This window comes from Bufo bufo, chromosome 1 (assembly GCF_905171765.1).
Source record: "Bufo bufo chromosome 1, aBufBuf1.1, whole genome shotgun sequence".
In the NCBI taxonomy this organism is placed as follows: Eukaryota; Metazoa; Chordata; class Amphibia; order Anura; family Bufonidae; genus Bufo; species Bufo bufo.
The window spans coordinates 666,694,704-666,709,309 of NC_053389.1; the positions used below are offsets into that span (position 1 = coordinate 666,694,704).

Genomic DNA, 14,606 nt, shown 5'->3' on the forward strand with positions numbered 1-14,606 from the left:
AAAGAACTGAAATGTTGGTCTGTGTATGTGGTATTTCCTGATTCTCAATTGTCTGATGAGTATTAGTGAATCTACTGTATTGAAGGTGTTGTAGTATCAGTATGTTTCATACATACAGTATAACACATTTACATAAGCAGTGGTTGATCCCAGTGTACTTGACGCAAAGGCGACAGTGGTTTTTAGAAACTTACTTTGTGTAAGGAAGTTGCTCTTCCTACTGCGCCAACTGTGTTAGTGTAATTCAAGAAGAAAACATTTCCTTCAGTAGCAGCATAAAACTCATACATTTGAATGTCGCCGAATCTTCTCAGAAACTCACTCCAGACATCAGTCCGCAGGCCATTCCCAATAGCCATCCTGACATTATGTGACGCATCGTCATCTGACTGAGAGAAACCGAATATCAGACATCAAGAACATTAGCAATTGCAAAGGTTACACCTACAGTATCATCATAACGTATGGTTCAATTATCAAAACTTATATATCTGCTACTTTACAGTTTACATCATAGTTTGCTATATTGACCATGATTTAGGACCCTTGCCTATTTGCTAGAGTATGCATTAAAAGGATAAGCTATTGATTTCAGTAAAAAAAAAAAAATTCTTATTGCCCCTGTGGTGGAGCTGCGGGGAAATTGAACACACGCTGCTAGGCTCCCTCTGGATAGCTTATTGTTGGGAGACCTTACGTATATAAATGGAATTGTCACAGATGGAAAATCCCTTTGAAGGAGATGGTAGATATGCTTATTAAATATAAAAGCTGATTAAATTTAAAAAAGCAAAAATTGTTTTAAAAAAAATTGACCTAACCTGGCTAACAATTATCCTTACCGTATATCAATATTACCAAAACCATCATTGCTGATGCAATTCTATTTTAACAGGTCATTAAAAATATACTTTGAAAGCGATGTCTACCCTGCAGGTAGAAGTGGTCATTATATGAAAGTTTTAAAAGAGTTATGTAAGTACAAAACCTCTGAATCAGGGGCAAAACTACATGAAGTTGCCATGAAGCCCTGACACTATAAAATGGGGCACCTAGTATCACAAATGGCACCTAGTAGAAGAAGGGCCTGTTACAATTTTTGGCAGAGGCCTCTTCCCTAAATAAGATTAAAAAAATATGATACACTTAACCAGAAATTAAAGGTACCTTAGGGACGTTACAGAGGTATCTCAGCACTTCCCCAATGTACTGCACAACAGTCACATTGTATTTTCTACAGTCATCCCAAAACTGGCTGGCTGAAAACTTCTTGCGCAAGACTATAGTGGCACCTAAGAGCAGTGAGAAGAAACACAAGTTACATGATAAATCACAAATTAGTACCCTATATCTCAGCATTATTTATGGTAAATATCTACATAATGAATTTACCCCTTTCCTTATCTGCAGAGATATTCGCTTCTCTAAAAGACTGCTGTCAACGAGACGTGAAGCAAGAGTGGTCATCATACTCTAGACCAGGCATGCTCAACCTGCGGCCCTCCAGCTTTTGCAAAACTACAACTCCCACCATTCCCGGACAGCCTACAGCTATCAGCCTACAGAAGGGCATGGTGGGAGTTGTAGTTTTACAACAGCTGGAGGGCCGCAGGTTGAGCATCCCTGCTCTACACAATACACTGCACTGATACATGTCTTGTAATAACCTGGTTGCTCTCCTTTGAGGATTAAATGGTTAATGTGATGTGAATTCATGTTCCATGTGTTGTCGCTGAATTTCAGATGATATGAAGCCAAGTTGAGACTATGGCGCTCAGGTTGAGCAAGCTGACTTGCCCTGTACTGGACTGTGCATCTAGGCTTCCTTTGTTGCCACATGCCAGGCATTCAGCGCTTACCAACATATCTGATGATTAAGTGGATCGGATTTGGTATGGCACTCATCATCCCACTAATTTTTCAATGAAAAGTTTGGTTTTCTGGTTTTAAATTACATTAAATTGTAATAAATAAGGTATTGATTCATTGACTCGCATCCATGGAAAATACAAGAGGCCTCAGTCATCAAAACTGTCTCACTGGAATGTGAAATTGTTGATCAAACCAATCAGCTTTTACTCTTAGAATGACAGTGATAAAAACGAATGAATGAATGAAGAGTTATATTTTCCTGAGTAGAGAAACTATCAAAATAAGTGATGTTACCTTTAAGAATAGAACCGTGGACTCCAATCAACATAGCAGAGCTGTGGTACAGTGGGAGGGTAATGTACACAATGTCTCTAGGTCGGACATGGCAAAATTCAAACATGCCGCTAGCCGCACTGATTCGTTGATGATTTATAATAGCTGCTTTTGGAAGTCCTGTTGAGATAGAACATAAAAATATAAAAAAACTTGTACATGTCCTCATCCTATCCCGCCTAGACTACTGCCACATCCTCCTCTGTGGCCTCCCCTAGAATACTCCAATATATTCTCAACCCTTCTCTTTTCTCTGCTTATCTGCCCCTCCCAGGATTGTCTCATGAATTCCTCCCAAGCCTCTTCCATACTTTGGAACTTGTTGTTGCCCCAACATGTCTGACTCTCTCCCACCATCCAGACTTTCAAATGCATCCTGACACCCCCCCCCCCCAGGCTTACAACATAGAGTAAACCAGTCTCCACTACACAATTGTATAAGAAACTTCTTCCTTCACCTATTGTCTCTTTCTCTTGTAGTTCGTAAGTCCTCACATGTACTTATCTATCAGTTTGCCACTTGGTAAGTTCATGTTTTTTGTACTTATTCACATTACAGAGGGCCTTTCATATGTACAACACCCTGGAATTACTGGCACATTAAAAAAATGGTGGAAAAGTGGAAAATTTCTACAAATGTATATTCACAGGATATGGTGGTTTGTCAGGAATTCAGGTCTATGATACCAGGAGAAGCAGCATTACCTGTGGTTCCAGATGTGTAAATATACATGGCCAATGTTTTTCCCCCAACAAATGACCTCAAGGATTTTGGAACAGAGTCACAAGAAGCTGCTTTGACTTTGTCAAGGAATGTTTCTGTATCTTCACTGACGGGTGTTTCAGTTATGTAGAAAACTCTGACATTTTCTTTCCTGAGCTCGGGCATGACTTCATCTATGGCATCCTTGAGCTCTTTAAGGCAAAAGAAGAGAAAACTTTATAAGAACATTGCTTATGGTAAAATGAAAAAAAAAAAAAAAAAAAAACAATAGACAAATGTGGTTTGTTTGAATAAATGCAGCTCCTATGTAACTGAATTTTAAACTTAGAAAAAAAGAACAAAACACAATTTTCATAATAAAATCAATCTACTACTTGGAGACCATCAATAAAGCACTGGTGATGGATCAGTTTTTTCTAATTATGGGGCCCACATTACAGTCATCTGAAAGCCGCATAAAAAGCCCTTTACACAGGCCGAGAATTGTACCGATCGCTAACAAGTGTTCATAATAACGCTCATTAACGATGATCGGGTGGTGTTAATGTACCGTCGATTACCTGAGTGAAATGCTCGTTCATCGGGTAATCAAAGATGATCATTTACCGGCAGCAGATCGTGCCGTGTAAACACGATCTCCTGTCGGCAAACAACGAGTCTTTATGGGGAAGAGCAATGGCATCAGCGATCGCTCTTTCCCATACTCTGGAGGAGATCGGCACATGTAATTGCAGTGGTCTTCTCCGCTAGCGATCAGCAGATTGTCAGAAAGGAATGCTTCCCTCCAGACAATCTGCTGTAGTATCTCCCCATGTAAAGGGACCTTTAATGATGACATCTATGATGCAGCTATTGAGGGAGCAGAGTTAGTAGTCGCACCTTAAACATGAATTTTAAGTCGTATGAATAAATTCTTAGTTTATCTAATTTTGGAGTAGATATAAAAAAAAACTAAAACATTAGCCATGCACTGGAGCCAGTGGCGTAGCTATAGGGGTCGCAGCGGTCGCAATTGCGACCGGGCCCTTAAGCCAGGGGGGCCCATAGGGCCCCCAGGAGAGATGGAGTAAAACGGGCCCCGCAAGTGGTTTTTTATTAAGTGCGACGGGCCCTCCCTATATTTTGTGTGGCTGCGCTTACTTGTCAGCGCGAGACCCGTGACCTCCGTGGCGGGTCTCGCGGGATCACAGCAGCCAGGAATGACGAGCCCGCCGGCCGCCTCAGCCCTCAAGTGAGGAGAGCACTGCCGCACGGCACCACTGATCATCATTCATCTTCCCCCCATTCCTTATATGAAGCCAGTGTGTGCCATACATTTGAAAAGAAATAAAAAATACTCTAGTGACTAGAGTATTATTTTTTTAATGTATGGCTTCATACAGAGGGGGGGAGGGTATGGGTAGGGGCAGAGGCTGGCGGGGGGGGGGACTGGTGGTGGAGACTCGCGAGGGGGGCCCCAATTCAAAGTTTGCCCTGGGGCCCATAGAACTCTAGTTACGCCTCTGGCTGGAGCAATACTGATATGCCATGAATATCAACAAATCCTACTTTTGTTAGAGGGAACAGAGAGGTTGGGGGACTACTGTTTTAGGTTACATATGCAGATGTGTCCTTCCTTGCAATAATCTAATTTCCTACTTGCAGGTGAGGGAAAGAGAAATGTACTATAACAACTGTCATTAAATTTCTCAGTACTGAATATCTTATTCAGTATAAAAAATAGATAGGTATCTTTGGAAAAGGAAATTCCTACGTTGTGTCTCCTGAGCTATAATTTGCTCCAGTTTCTGACATACATTATATTAAAAGGGAATCGGCCACCGTAATTCTTGACTATTATCTGCAGTAATACATGAGTACTACTGCACATAAGGAGACCAGACTACTGCCCCCTGTTCCCCACTGTCCGAAGTCAAGACTGCACTGAAATACACAAGCCGAACTGCTATGCACGGCAGTCCCAATGCACAGCTTTAAAGGCTGACAATGGGGAAACTGGTTGTAGTAGGAAAATAAAAATGGTGATCTGGACTCCTTATCTTCAGTACTACTCATGTATTACTGTACATAATAGTCCAAGATTGTGGTGACAGATTACCTTTAAATTCAGCAGGCTGCAGAGAGCCTTCCCCTTCCACTAAGTCCTGCCTTTTTTGAGTGCAAAAAGTTGCAAATCATGATGTAAATATGGCATGCATGAAAATTTTACTATTTAATGTGACTTTTGTGGTGTAAAAGCCTTGATAAATCTCACCAACGTGTTTAATAGTAACCACCATACAGTATTATACAGTGGCCTATAATACTCAGGCCCATATCTGCCAAAGCTGATCTATATTGATATCTCTTCTTGGACAAAATATATTGATGATGTTTTTGTTACTGTGGACAAGTACAAGAGAAAATGTTTTATCTGTTTGTCTCTCAGTTATAGGACATCTGTCAACTGGCTGATCTATTACACGTGCGCTTGGCAGCTGAAGGCATCTGTGTTGGTCATATTATTGAGAAAAATGATTTGTTTAATATATGCAAATGAGCCTCTAGAAGCAACCAAGGTGTTTCCACTACACCTAGAGGCTCTGCTCTCTCTGCAACTGCTGCACCCTCTGCAGTTTGATTGACAGGGTCAGGCAGTGTAAACGTCATCACATGGGACCAACACAGATGCCATTAGCTGCCAAGTGCATATGCAACAGGTTAGCCAGATTCATTGGTACAGATCTGCTGACAAGTGCCTTTTAAAGAGCAAAGAGCATCTGTCAGCATGATGGACCTTATTAAACCAGGCATATTGCCTGGTAGAGTTGATTATGCTGAGTAAAATAATACATTTCTTTTGTTTCTAGGGTCAATAGATGTAGGGATATATTACTTTTGGCCTGGAGCACAGCTAATGCAATGCTTCTGTGCTCTCTGTACCCCCCCCCCCCCCCCCCCTTTGAGAGGACTAGACCTCTCTCCTAGCTTGGTTTTCTTGCACCTACACTGTCATGGCCCAGTGATTCAGCGTTACTACAGCTAAGCTCACCCGATCCACGGTGCAAGCACCAAGTCACTAAGTCGACTCAGTGCTTAATTTGTAAGATATAAAGAAAAAAAGGGGTAGATTTATCAAACTGGTGTAAAGTAGAACTGGCTTACTTGCCCATAGCAACCAATCAGATTCTACCTTTCATTTTCCAAAGGAGCTGTCAAAAATGAAAGGTGGAATCTGATTGGTTGCTATGGGCAAGTAAGCCAGTTCTACTTTACACCAGTGTGATAAATCCACCCTTAAATGCTTTACCTGCAATGGTGTATCAATGATATTGCTCTTTCTGTGATAAGGGTACAGCAAACTAGTAAGGAACGCTGTCAAATGACCCAAATAGGAAGATGGTACAGTCTACCACACTCAGGAAGAGGGCAAACAGCTTCTGCTGGCTCTTAACACATGGGCATAAACATTTCAGGTGGTTACTGTGGCCTCTGAGGGCAAATATGGCGAGGCTGTGCTGGAATCTATGGAGTAGGTGGCAGTGATATGAACAGATCAAGACTGGACTCTGAACTGGAAGGGAATTAGTACAGGTAATGACTCTCAGTCCTATAAATATGATAAATATGACTCCTTCCAAGTGCTATACAAAGCAAGAATAAATAACCCTCAGGATTTTTCCTTTTAGTGCTGATGTGCCCCCTGGGCTTAGATATTGTTCTACCTATGTTCTACCTTTATTAGAAAGAGGAAAATAAACTGTCAGATGAAATGCAGAATGTAAAAGTAAATTCCCCATTAAAAGTGTCCTGTCTGACCCAGGAAGAAGTACAGCGGCGTTTTAAAAAGATTAAAATAGACAAAATCGCCAGGACCGGATGGCATACACCCCCGTATCCTAAGGGAATTAAGTAATGTCATAGCCAGACCCTTATTTCTGATATTTGCGGACTCTATACTGACAGGGAATTTCCCACAGGATTGGCGCATAGCAAATGTGGTGCCAATATTCAAAAAGGGTCCAAAAACAGAGCCAGGAAACTATAGGCCGGTAAGTTTAACATCTGTTGTGGGTAAACTGTTTGAAGGTTTTCTGAGAGAGGCTATGTTAGAGCATCTCAAGGGAAATAAGCAAATAACGCCATTTCAGCATGGCTTCGTGAGGGATCGGTCATGTCAAACTAATTTAATCAGTTTCTTTGGGAGGTAAGTTCTAGACTTGACAGCAGCGAATCAATGGATGTCGTATATCTGGACTTCTCCAAAGCATTTGACACTGTACCACATAAAAGGTTAGTATATAAAATGAGAATGCTCGGACTGGGAGAAAACGTCTGTATGTGGGTAAGTAATTGGCTGAGGGATAGAAAACAGAGGGGGGTTATTAGTGGTACACACTCAGATTGGGTCACTGTCACTAGCGGAGTACCTCAGGGGTCAGTATTGGGCCCTATTCACCAATATAGTTATTAATGATCTTGTAGAAGGCTTGCACAGTAAAATATAATTTTTGCAGATGACACTAAACTGTGTAAAGTAATTAACACGGAAGAGGGCAGTATACTACTACAGAGGGATCTAGATAGATTGGAGGCTTGGGCAGATAAGTGGCAGATGAGGTTTAACACTGACAAATGTAAGGTTATGCACATGGGAAGGAATAATGCAAGTCACCCGTACATACTAAATAGTAAAACACTGGGTAACACTGACATGGAAAAGGACCTAGGAATTTTAGTGAACAGCAAACTAAGCAGTAAAAACCAGTGTCAGGCAGCTGCTGCCAAGGCCAATAAGATAATGGGTTGCATCAAAAGGGGCATAGATGCCCGTGATGAGAACATAGTCACTTTACAAATCACTAGTCAGACCACACATTGAGTACTGTATACAGTTCTGGGATCCTGTGAACAAGGCAGACATAGCAGGCTGGTTCAGAGGAGGGCAACTAAAGTAATAACTGGAATGGAGGGACTACAGTACCCTGAAAGATTATCAAAATTAGGGTTATTCACTTTAGAAAAAAGACGACTGAGGGGAGATCTAATTAATATGTATAAATATATCAGGGGTCAGTACAGAGATCTATCCCATCACCTATTTATCCCCAGGACTGTTACTGTGACGAGGGGACATCCTCTGCGTCTGGAGGAAAGAAGGTTTGTACACAAACATAGAAGAGGATTCTTTATGATAAGAGCAGTGAGACTTTGGAACTCTCTGCCTGAGGAGGTGCTGATGGTGAGTTCACTAACAGAGTTCAAGAGGGGCCTGGATATATTTCTGGAGTGTAATAATATTACAGGCTATAGCTATTAGAGATGGGTCGTTGATCCAGGGATTTATTCTGATTGCCTGATTGGAGTCGGGAAGGAATTTTGTTCCCCTTAAGTGGGCAAAATTGGCTTCTACCTCACAGTTTTGTTTTTTTTGCCTTCCTCTGGATCAACTTGCAGGATAACAAGCCGAACTGGATGGACAGATGTCTTTTTTCGGCCTTATAAACTATGTTACTAGATTATCATGTACTATATGATCTCTGATTTTCATTAGTCATGGGATAACCCCTTTAACCACCTCAGCCCCTATAGCTTAAACACCCTTAAAGACCAGGCCACTTTTTACACTTCTGACCTACCCTACTTTCACCGTTTATTGCTCGGTCATGCAACTTACCACCCAAATGAATTTTACCTCCTTTTCTTCTCACTAATAGAGCTTTCATTTCGTGGTATTTCATTGCTGCTGACATTTTTACTTTTTTTTGTTATTAATCGAAATTTAACGATTTTTTTGCAAAACTTTCAGTTGTAAAATTTTGCAAAAAAAACGACATCCATATATAAATTTTTCTCTAAATTTATTGTCTTTGATAAAAAAAAAATGTTTGGGTAAAAAAAAAAATGGTTTGGGTAAAAGTTATAGCGTTTACAAACTATGGTACAAAAATGTGAATTTCCGCTTTTTGAAGCAGCTCTGACTTTCTGAGCACCTGTCATGTTTCCTGAGGTTCTACAATGCCCAGACAGTACAAACACCCCACAAATGACCCCATTTCGGAAAGTAGACACCCTAAGGTATTCGCTGATGGGCATAGTGAGTTCATAGAACTTTTTATTTTTTGTCACAAGTTAGTGGAAAATGATGATTTTTTATTTTTATTTTTTTTCTTACAAAGTCTCATATTCCACTAACTTGTGACAAAAAATAAAAACTTCTATGAACTCACTATGCCCATCAGCGAATACCTTGGGGTGTCTTCTTTCCAAAATGGGGTCACTTGTGGGGTAGTTATACTGCCCTGGCATTCTAGGGGCCCAAATGTGTGGTAAGTAGTTTGAAATCAAAATGTGTAAAAAATGACCAGTGAAATCCGAAAGGTGCTCTTTTGAATGTGGGCCCCTTTGCCCACCTAGGCTGCAAAAAAGTGCCACACATGTGGTATCGTCGTACTCAGGAGAAGTTGGGGAATGTGTTTTGGCGTGTCATTTTACATATACCCATGCTGGGTGAGATAAATATCTTGGTCAAATGCCAACTTTGTATAAAAAAATGGGAAAAGTTGTCTTTTGCCAAGATATTTCTCTCACCCAGCATGGGTATATATAAAATGACACCCCAAAACACATTCCCCAACTTCTCCTGAGTACGGAGATACCACGTGTGACACTTTTTTGCAGCCTAGGTGGGCAAAGGGGCCCATATTATATTTGCGGATCCGATCCATGTATCAGTGGATCCGTAAAAATCATACTGACATCTGAATGCAGCCTTACAGGGGGGTGATCAATGTCAGGGGGGTGATCAATGACAGGGGGGTGATCAGGGAGTCTATATGGGGTGATCACCTCCGTCATTGATCACTCCTCTGTAAGGCTCCATTCAGACGTCCGTATGTGTTTTGCGGATCCGATCCATCTATCAGTGGATCCGTAAAATTCATACGGACGTCTGAATGCAGCCTTACAGGGGGGTGATCAATGACAGGGGGGTGATCAATGACAGGGGGGTGATCAGGGAGTCTATATGGGGTGATCACCTCCGTCATTGATCACTCCCCTGTAAGGCTCCATTCAGACGTCCGTATGTGTTTTGCGGATCCGATCCATTTATCAGTGGATCCGTAAAATTCATACGGACGTCTGAATGCAGCCTTACAGGGGGGTGATCAATGACAGGGGGGTGATCAGGGAGTCTATATAGGGTGATCACCTCCGTCATTGATCACTCCCCTGTAAGGCTCCATTCAGACGTCCGTATGTGTTTTGCGGATCCGATCCATCTATCAGTGGATCCGTAAAATTCATACGGACCTCTGAATGGAGCCTTACAGGGGGTTATCAATGACAGGGGGGTGATCAATGACAGGGGGGTGATCAGGGAGTCTATATGGGTTGATCTGTGGTGATCAGGGGTGATCAGGGGTGAATAAGGGGTTAATAAGTGACGGGGGGGTGTAGTGTAGTGGTGGTTGGTGCTACTTTACTGAGCTACCTGTGTCCTCTGGTGGTCGATCCAAACAAAAGGGACCACCAGAGGACCAGGTAGCAGGTATATTAGACGCTGTTATCATAACAGCGTCTAATATACCTGTTAGGGGTTAAAAAAATCACATCTCCAGCCTGCCAGCGAACGATCGCCACTGGCAGGCTGGAGATCCACTCTCTTACCTTCCGTTCCTGTGAGCGCGCGCGCCTGTGTGCGCGCGTTCACAGGAAATCTCGCGTCTCGCGAGATGACGCACGGATGCGTCCAGGAGGAATGAATCAACCACCTTCCGGACGCATCCGTGCGTTAGGCGGTCGGGAGGTGGTTAACCCCTTAAGGACTCGGCCCTATTTCACCTTCTGGACTTGGCCATTTTTTGCAAATCTGACCAGTGTCACTTTAAGTGCTGATAACTTTAAAACGCTTTGACTTATCCAGGCCATTCTGAGATAGTTTTCTCGTCACATATTGTACTTCATGACACTGGTAAAATGAAGTAAAAAAAAATCATTTTTATTTATAAAAAAATACCAAATTTAACAAATAGTTTTAAAAAATTCTAAATTTCCAAGTTTCAATTTCTCTACTTCTATAATACATAGTAATACCTCCAAAAATAGTTATTACTTTACATTCCCCATATGTCTACTTCATGTTTGGATCATTTTGGGAATGATATTTTATTTTTTGGGGATGTTACAAGGCTTAGAAGTTTAGAAGCAAATCTTGAAATTTTTCGGAAATTTTCAAAAACCCAATTTTTAGGGACCAGTTCAGGTCTGAAGTCACTTTGCGAGGCTTACATAATAGAAACCACCCAAAAATGACCCCATTCTATAAACTACACCCTCAAGGTATTCAAAACTGATTTTACAAACTTTGTTAACCCTTTAGGTGTTCCACAAGAATTAATGGAAAATAGAGATACAATTTCAAAATTTCACTTTTTTGGCAGATTTTCCATTTTTATATTTCTTTTACTTTTACAAAGCAAGGGTTAACAGCCAAACAAAACTCAATATTTATGGCCCTGATTCTGTAGTTTACAAAAACACCCCATATGTGGTCGTAAACTACTGTACGGGCAAACGGCAGGGCGCAGAAGGAAAGGAATGCCATACGGTTTTTGGAAGGCAGATTTTGCTGGACTGTTTTTTTTGACACCATGTCCCATTTGAAGCCCCCCTGATGCAACCCTAGAGTAGAAACTCCATAAAAGTGACCCCATCTAAGAAACTACACCCCTCAAGGTATTCAAAACAGATTTTACAAATGACGTTAACCCTTTAGGTGTTCCACAAGAGTTATTGGCAAATGGAGATGAAATTTCAGAATTAAAATTTTTGGGCAAATTGACCATTTTAATCAATTTTTCCCAGTAACAAAGCAAGGGTTAACAGCCAAACCAAACTCAATATTTATGGCCCAGATTCAGTAGTTTACAGAAACACCCCATATGTGGTCGTAAACAGCTGTACGGGCACACGGCAGGGCGCGGAAGGAAATGAATGCCATACGGTTTTTGGAAGGCAGATTTTGCTGGACTGTTTTTTTTGACACCATGTCCCATTTGAAGCCCCCCTGATGCACCCCTAGAGTAGAAACTCCAAAAAAGTGGCCCCATTTTAGAAACTACGGGATAGGGTGGCAGTATTGTTGGTACTAGTTTAGGGTACATATGATTTTTGTTTGCTCTATATTACACTTTTTGTGAGGCAAGCTAACAAAAAATAGCTTTTTTGGCACCGTTTTTTTTTGTTATTTACAACATTCATTTGACAGGTTAGATCATGTGATATTTTTATAGACCAGGTTGTCACGGATGCGGCGATACCTAATATGTATACTTTTTATTTATTTATGTAAGTTTTACACAATGATTTCATTTTTGAAGCAAAAAAAAAATCATGTTTTAGTGTTTCCATAGTCTGAGAGACATAATTTTTTCAGTTTTTGGGCGATTACCTTGGGTAGGGTATGATTTTTGCGGGATGAGATGATGGTTTTATTGGCACTATTTTGGGGTGCGTCTGACTTTTTGATCGCTTGCTATTACACTTTTTGTGATGTAAGGTGAAAAAAAATGGTTTGTTTAGCACAGTTTTTATTTTGAATTTTTTACGGTGTTCATCTGAGGGGTGAGGTCATGTGATATTTTTATAGAGCCGGTCGATACGGACGCGGTGATACCTAATATGTATAAATTTTTTCTTTTTTTATGTAAGTTTTACACAATGATTTCATTTTTGAAGCAAAAAAAGTCATGTTTTAGTGTCTCCATATTCTGAGCCATAGTTTTTAAATTTTTTGGGCGATTATCTTAGGTAGGGTCTCATTTTTTGCGGGATGAGGTGATGGTTAGATTGGTACTATATTGGTGGGCAAACGCCTTTTTGATCGCTTGCTGTTGTACTTTTTGTGATGTAAGGTGACAAAAAAATGGTTTATTTTATTTTTTATTTTTTACGGTGTTCATCTGAGGGGTTAGGTCATGTGATATGTTTATAGAGCCGGTCGATATGGACGCGGCGATACCTAATATGTATACTTTCCCCCCCCCCCCCTATTTTTTACCAATTTTTTTTAACTTTATTTGGGGAAAATTACGTTTTTATTTATTTTTACTTAAAACTTTGAATTTTTTGGGGGGAAAACTTTATTTTTTCAACTTTTTTTTCACTTTATTTTTTGTCCCACTTTGGGACTTTAACTTTTGGGGGTCTAATCCTTTACAATGCATTCCAATACTTCTGTATTGGAATGCATTGGCTGTATGAGTAATAATGTGTGTATTACTCATACAGCTTCCGGCCTGTGAGATCCAGGGGGCTGGATCTCACAGGCTCTTCACCGGAAGGCAGCGCAGATGCCTCAGGAAGGCATTGCGGTGCCTTCCATGCCATCAGGTCCCCCCCACAGCCCCATGGGGACCAGATGGCACCACCGCCGCCGCACCACCAGGTAAAAGCGATCGCTGACACGGAGGGGTCACGGGACCCCCCCGCGCATTTAGCCGAGGTGCCTGCTCAATGATTTGAGCAGGCACCTTGTTCAGATCACCGCCCGCTGGGCAGCGGTGATCGGAACAACACATGATGTATCAGTACGTCATGGGTCCTTAAGGACTCGGGAACCATGCCGTACCGATACGTCATGGGTCCCTAAGGGGTTAAAGGGTTTTTGTCATCAAAAATCGTTATGTATCTGGCTGACATTAGCGATAAAGTCAGCAGAACATAACTGTATGATTTTTAAGTCCCTGCCTGCCGCCGTTCCCTCAAAATAAAGACTTATAATATGCTAATGTGCAGTGAGCAGGAACGGGTACGCTGACGCCACTTATGCAGTGGGTCAGGATATGGGTGGATAATAGTTTGTAGTTCGTTCGTGACGCCAATTGCAGCGTGCGCAGGGTAGTATCACAGGGTCCTGCCAAGGTGTTATAATGCACATCCCAGGTTAGGAATGCCAGAGAGGTGTAATGGCCTATAATGTCTCTATAGGGTGGTGATAATTGTGTCAACGGTGTCTCCTACCTGGGTACGGCTGGACTCCTGGCTCACTTGCAATAAATTTGAGTGTAGTTATAGTAGGAGTAATAGAGGAATTTTTCAGCAGAAATTATGTCCAGACCTTTAGATTAAGTTCAAATGTTTCTTTACTGAAGATAACTTGTATCCAAGCAGTATACAGCTTTGGTCTTTGGTCCCAGCAGGTTTTAGCAATCATTGGCATGAATAAATGCTTCTGCATGATATATGGGGAGCTTGCAGGATAGGACATCTGCTTGGTAGCTCTATAACTGTGGCAGGAATTAATCTTCTGCACTTTTCTGTACCTCTGCTGTATGGGGACAGACTAGCTGAGGATGAATGGCTTCTTCTAGGTCTCTGGACTTTACTCACAGGTGATTTCTCAGGGGATGCTTTCTTCCTGGAATTCTGGAGGTTGCCTGTAGTTTCTGCTTTCTTTTCATCCAGTTGAACTGCAGGGCTCAGACTGGGAATTTTATCAAGTCTCAGACCGAGACTTGGTCCTTGCTGTCTTCCCTATGCAGTGGCCAACTAAAAGCGGTTCTAACAGTTTTTTCTCCCTTGCTGCAGGAAGCTGGAAACTTCCACTTCTTTTCAGCAGGGGGGCAGAATAGAACAGGATGGTTACACTCTGAACGGCCATAACATTAAAACTATCTCCACCAATGATGCTGCC

At 41.5% G+C, this 14,606-nt stretch overlaps 1 protein-coding gene across 2 annotated transcripts in view; it reads right to left on the bottom strand.

The window, feature by feature from the left end:
- The window catches only part of SLC27A2 (solute carrier family 27 member 2), an 81,426-nt gene that overhangs the window by 36,523 nt on the left and 30,297 nt on the right, over positions 1-14,606 (bottom strand). For both annotated transcript variants that reach the window (XR_005775592.1, XM_040414045.1), the window contains exons 2-5: positions 2,911-3,120; positions 2,167-2,325; positions 1,168-1,292; positions 195-389 (exon numbers count right to left, since the gene is read on the bottom strand). Coding sequence is in view for 1 of the 2 variants with exons in the window: in XM_040414045.1 (XP_040269979.1) it covers positions 195-389; positions 1,168-1,292; positions 2,167-2,325; positions 2,911-3,120 (689 nt within the window). In the remaining variant the exon portion in view is untranslated. The remainder of the gene's footprint in view (positions 1-194; positions 390-1,167; positions 1,293-2,166; positions 2,326-2,910; positions 3,121-14,606) is intronic.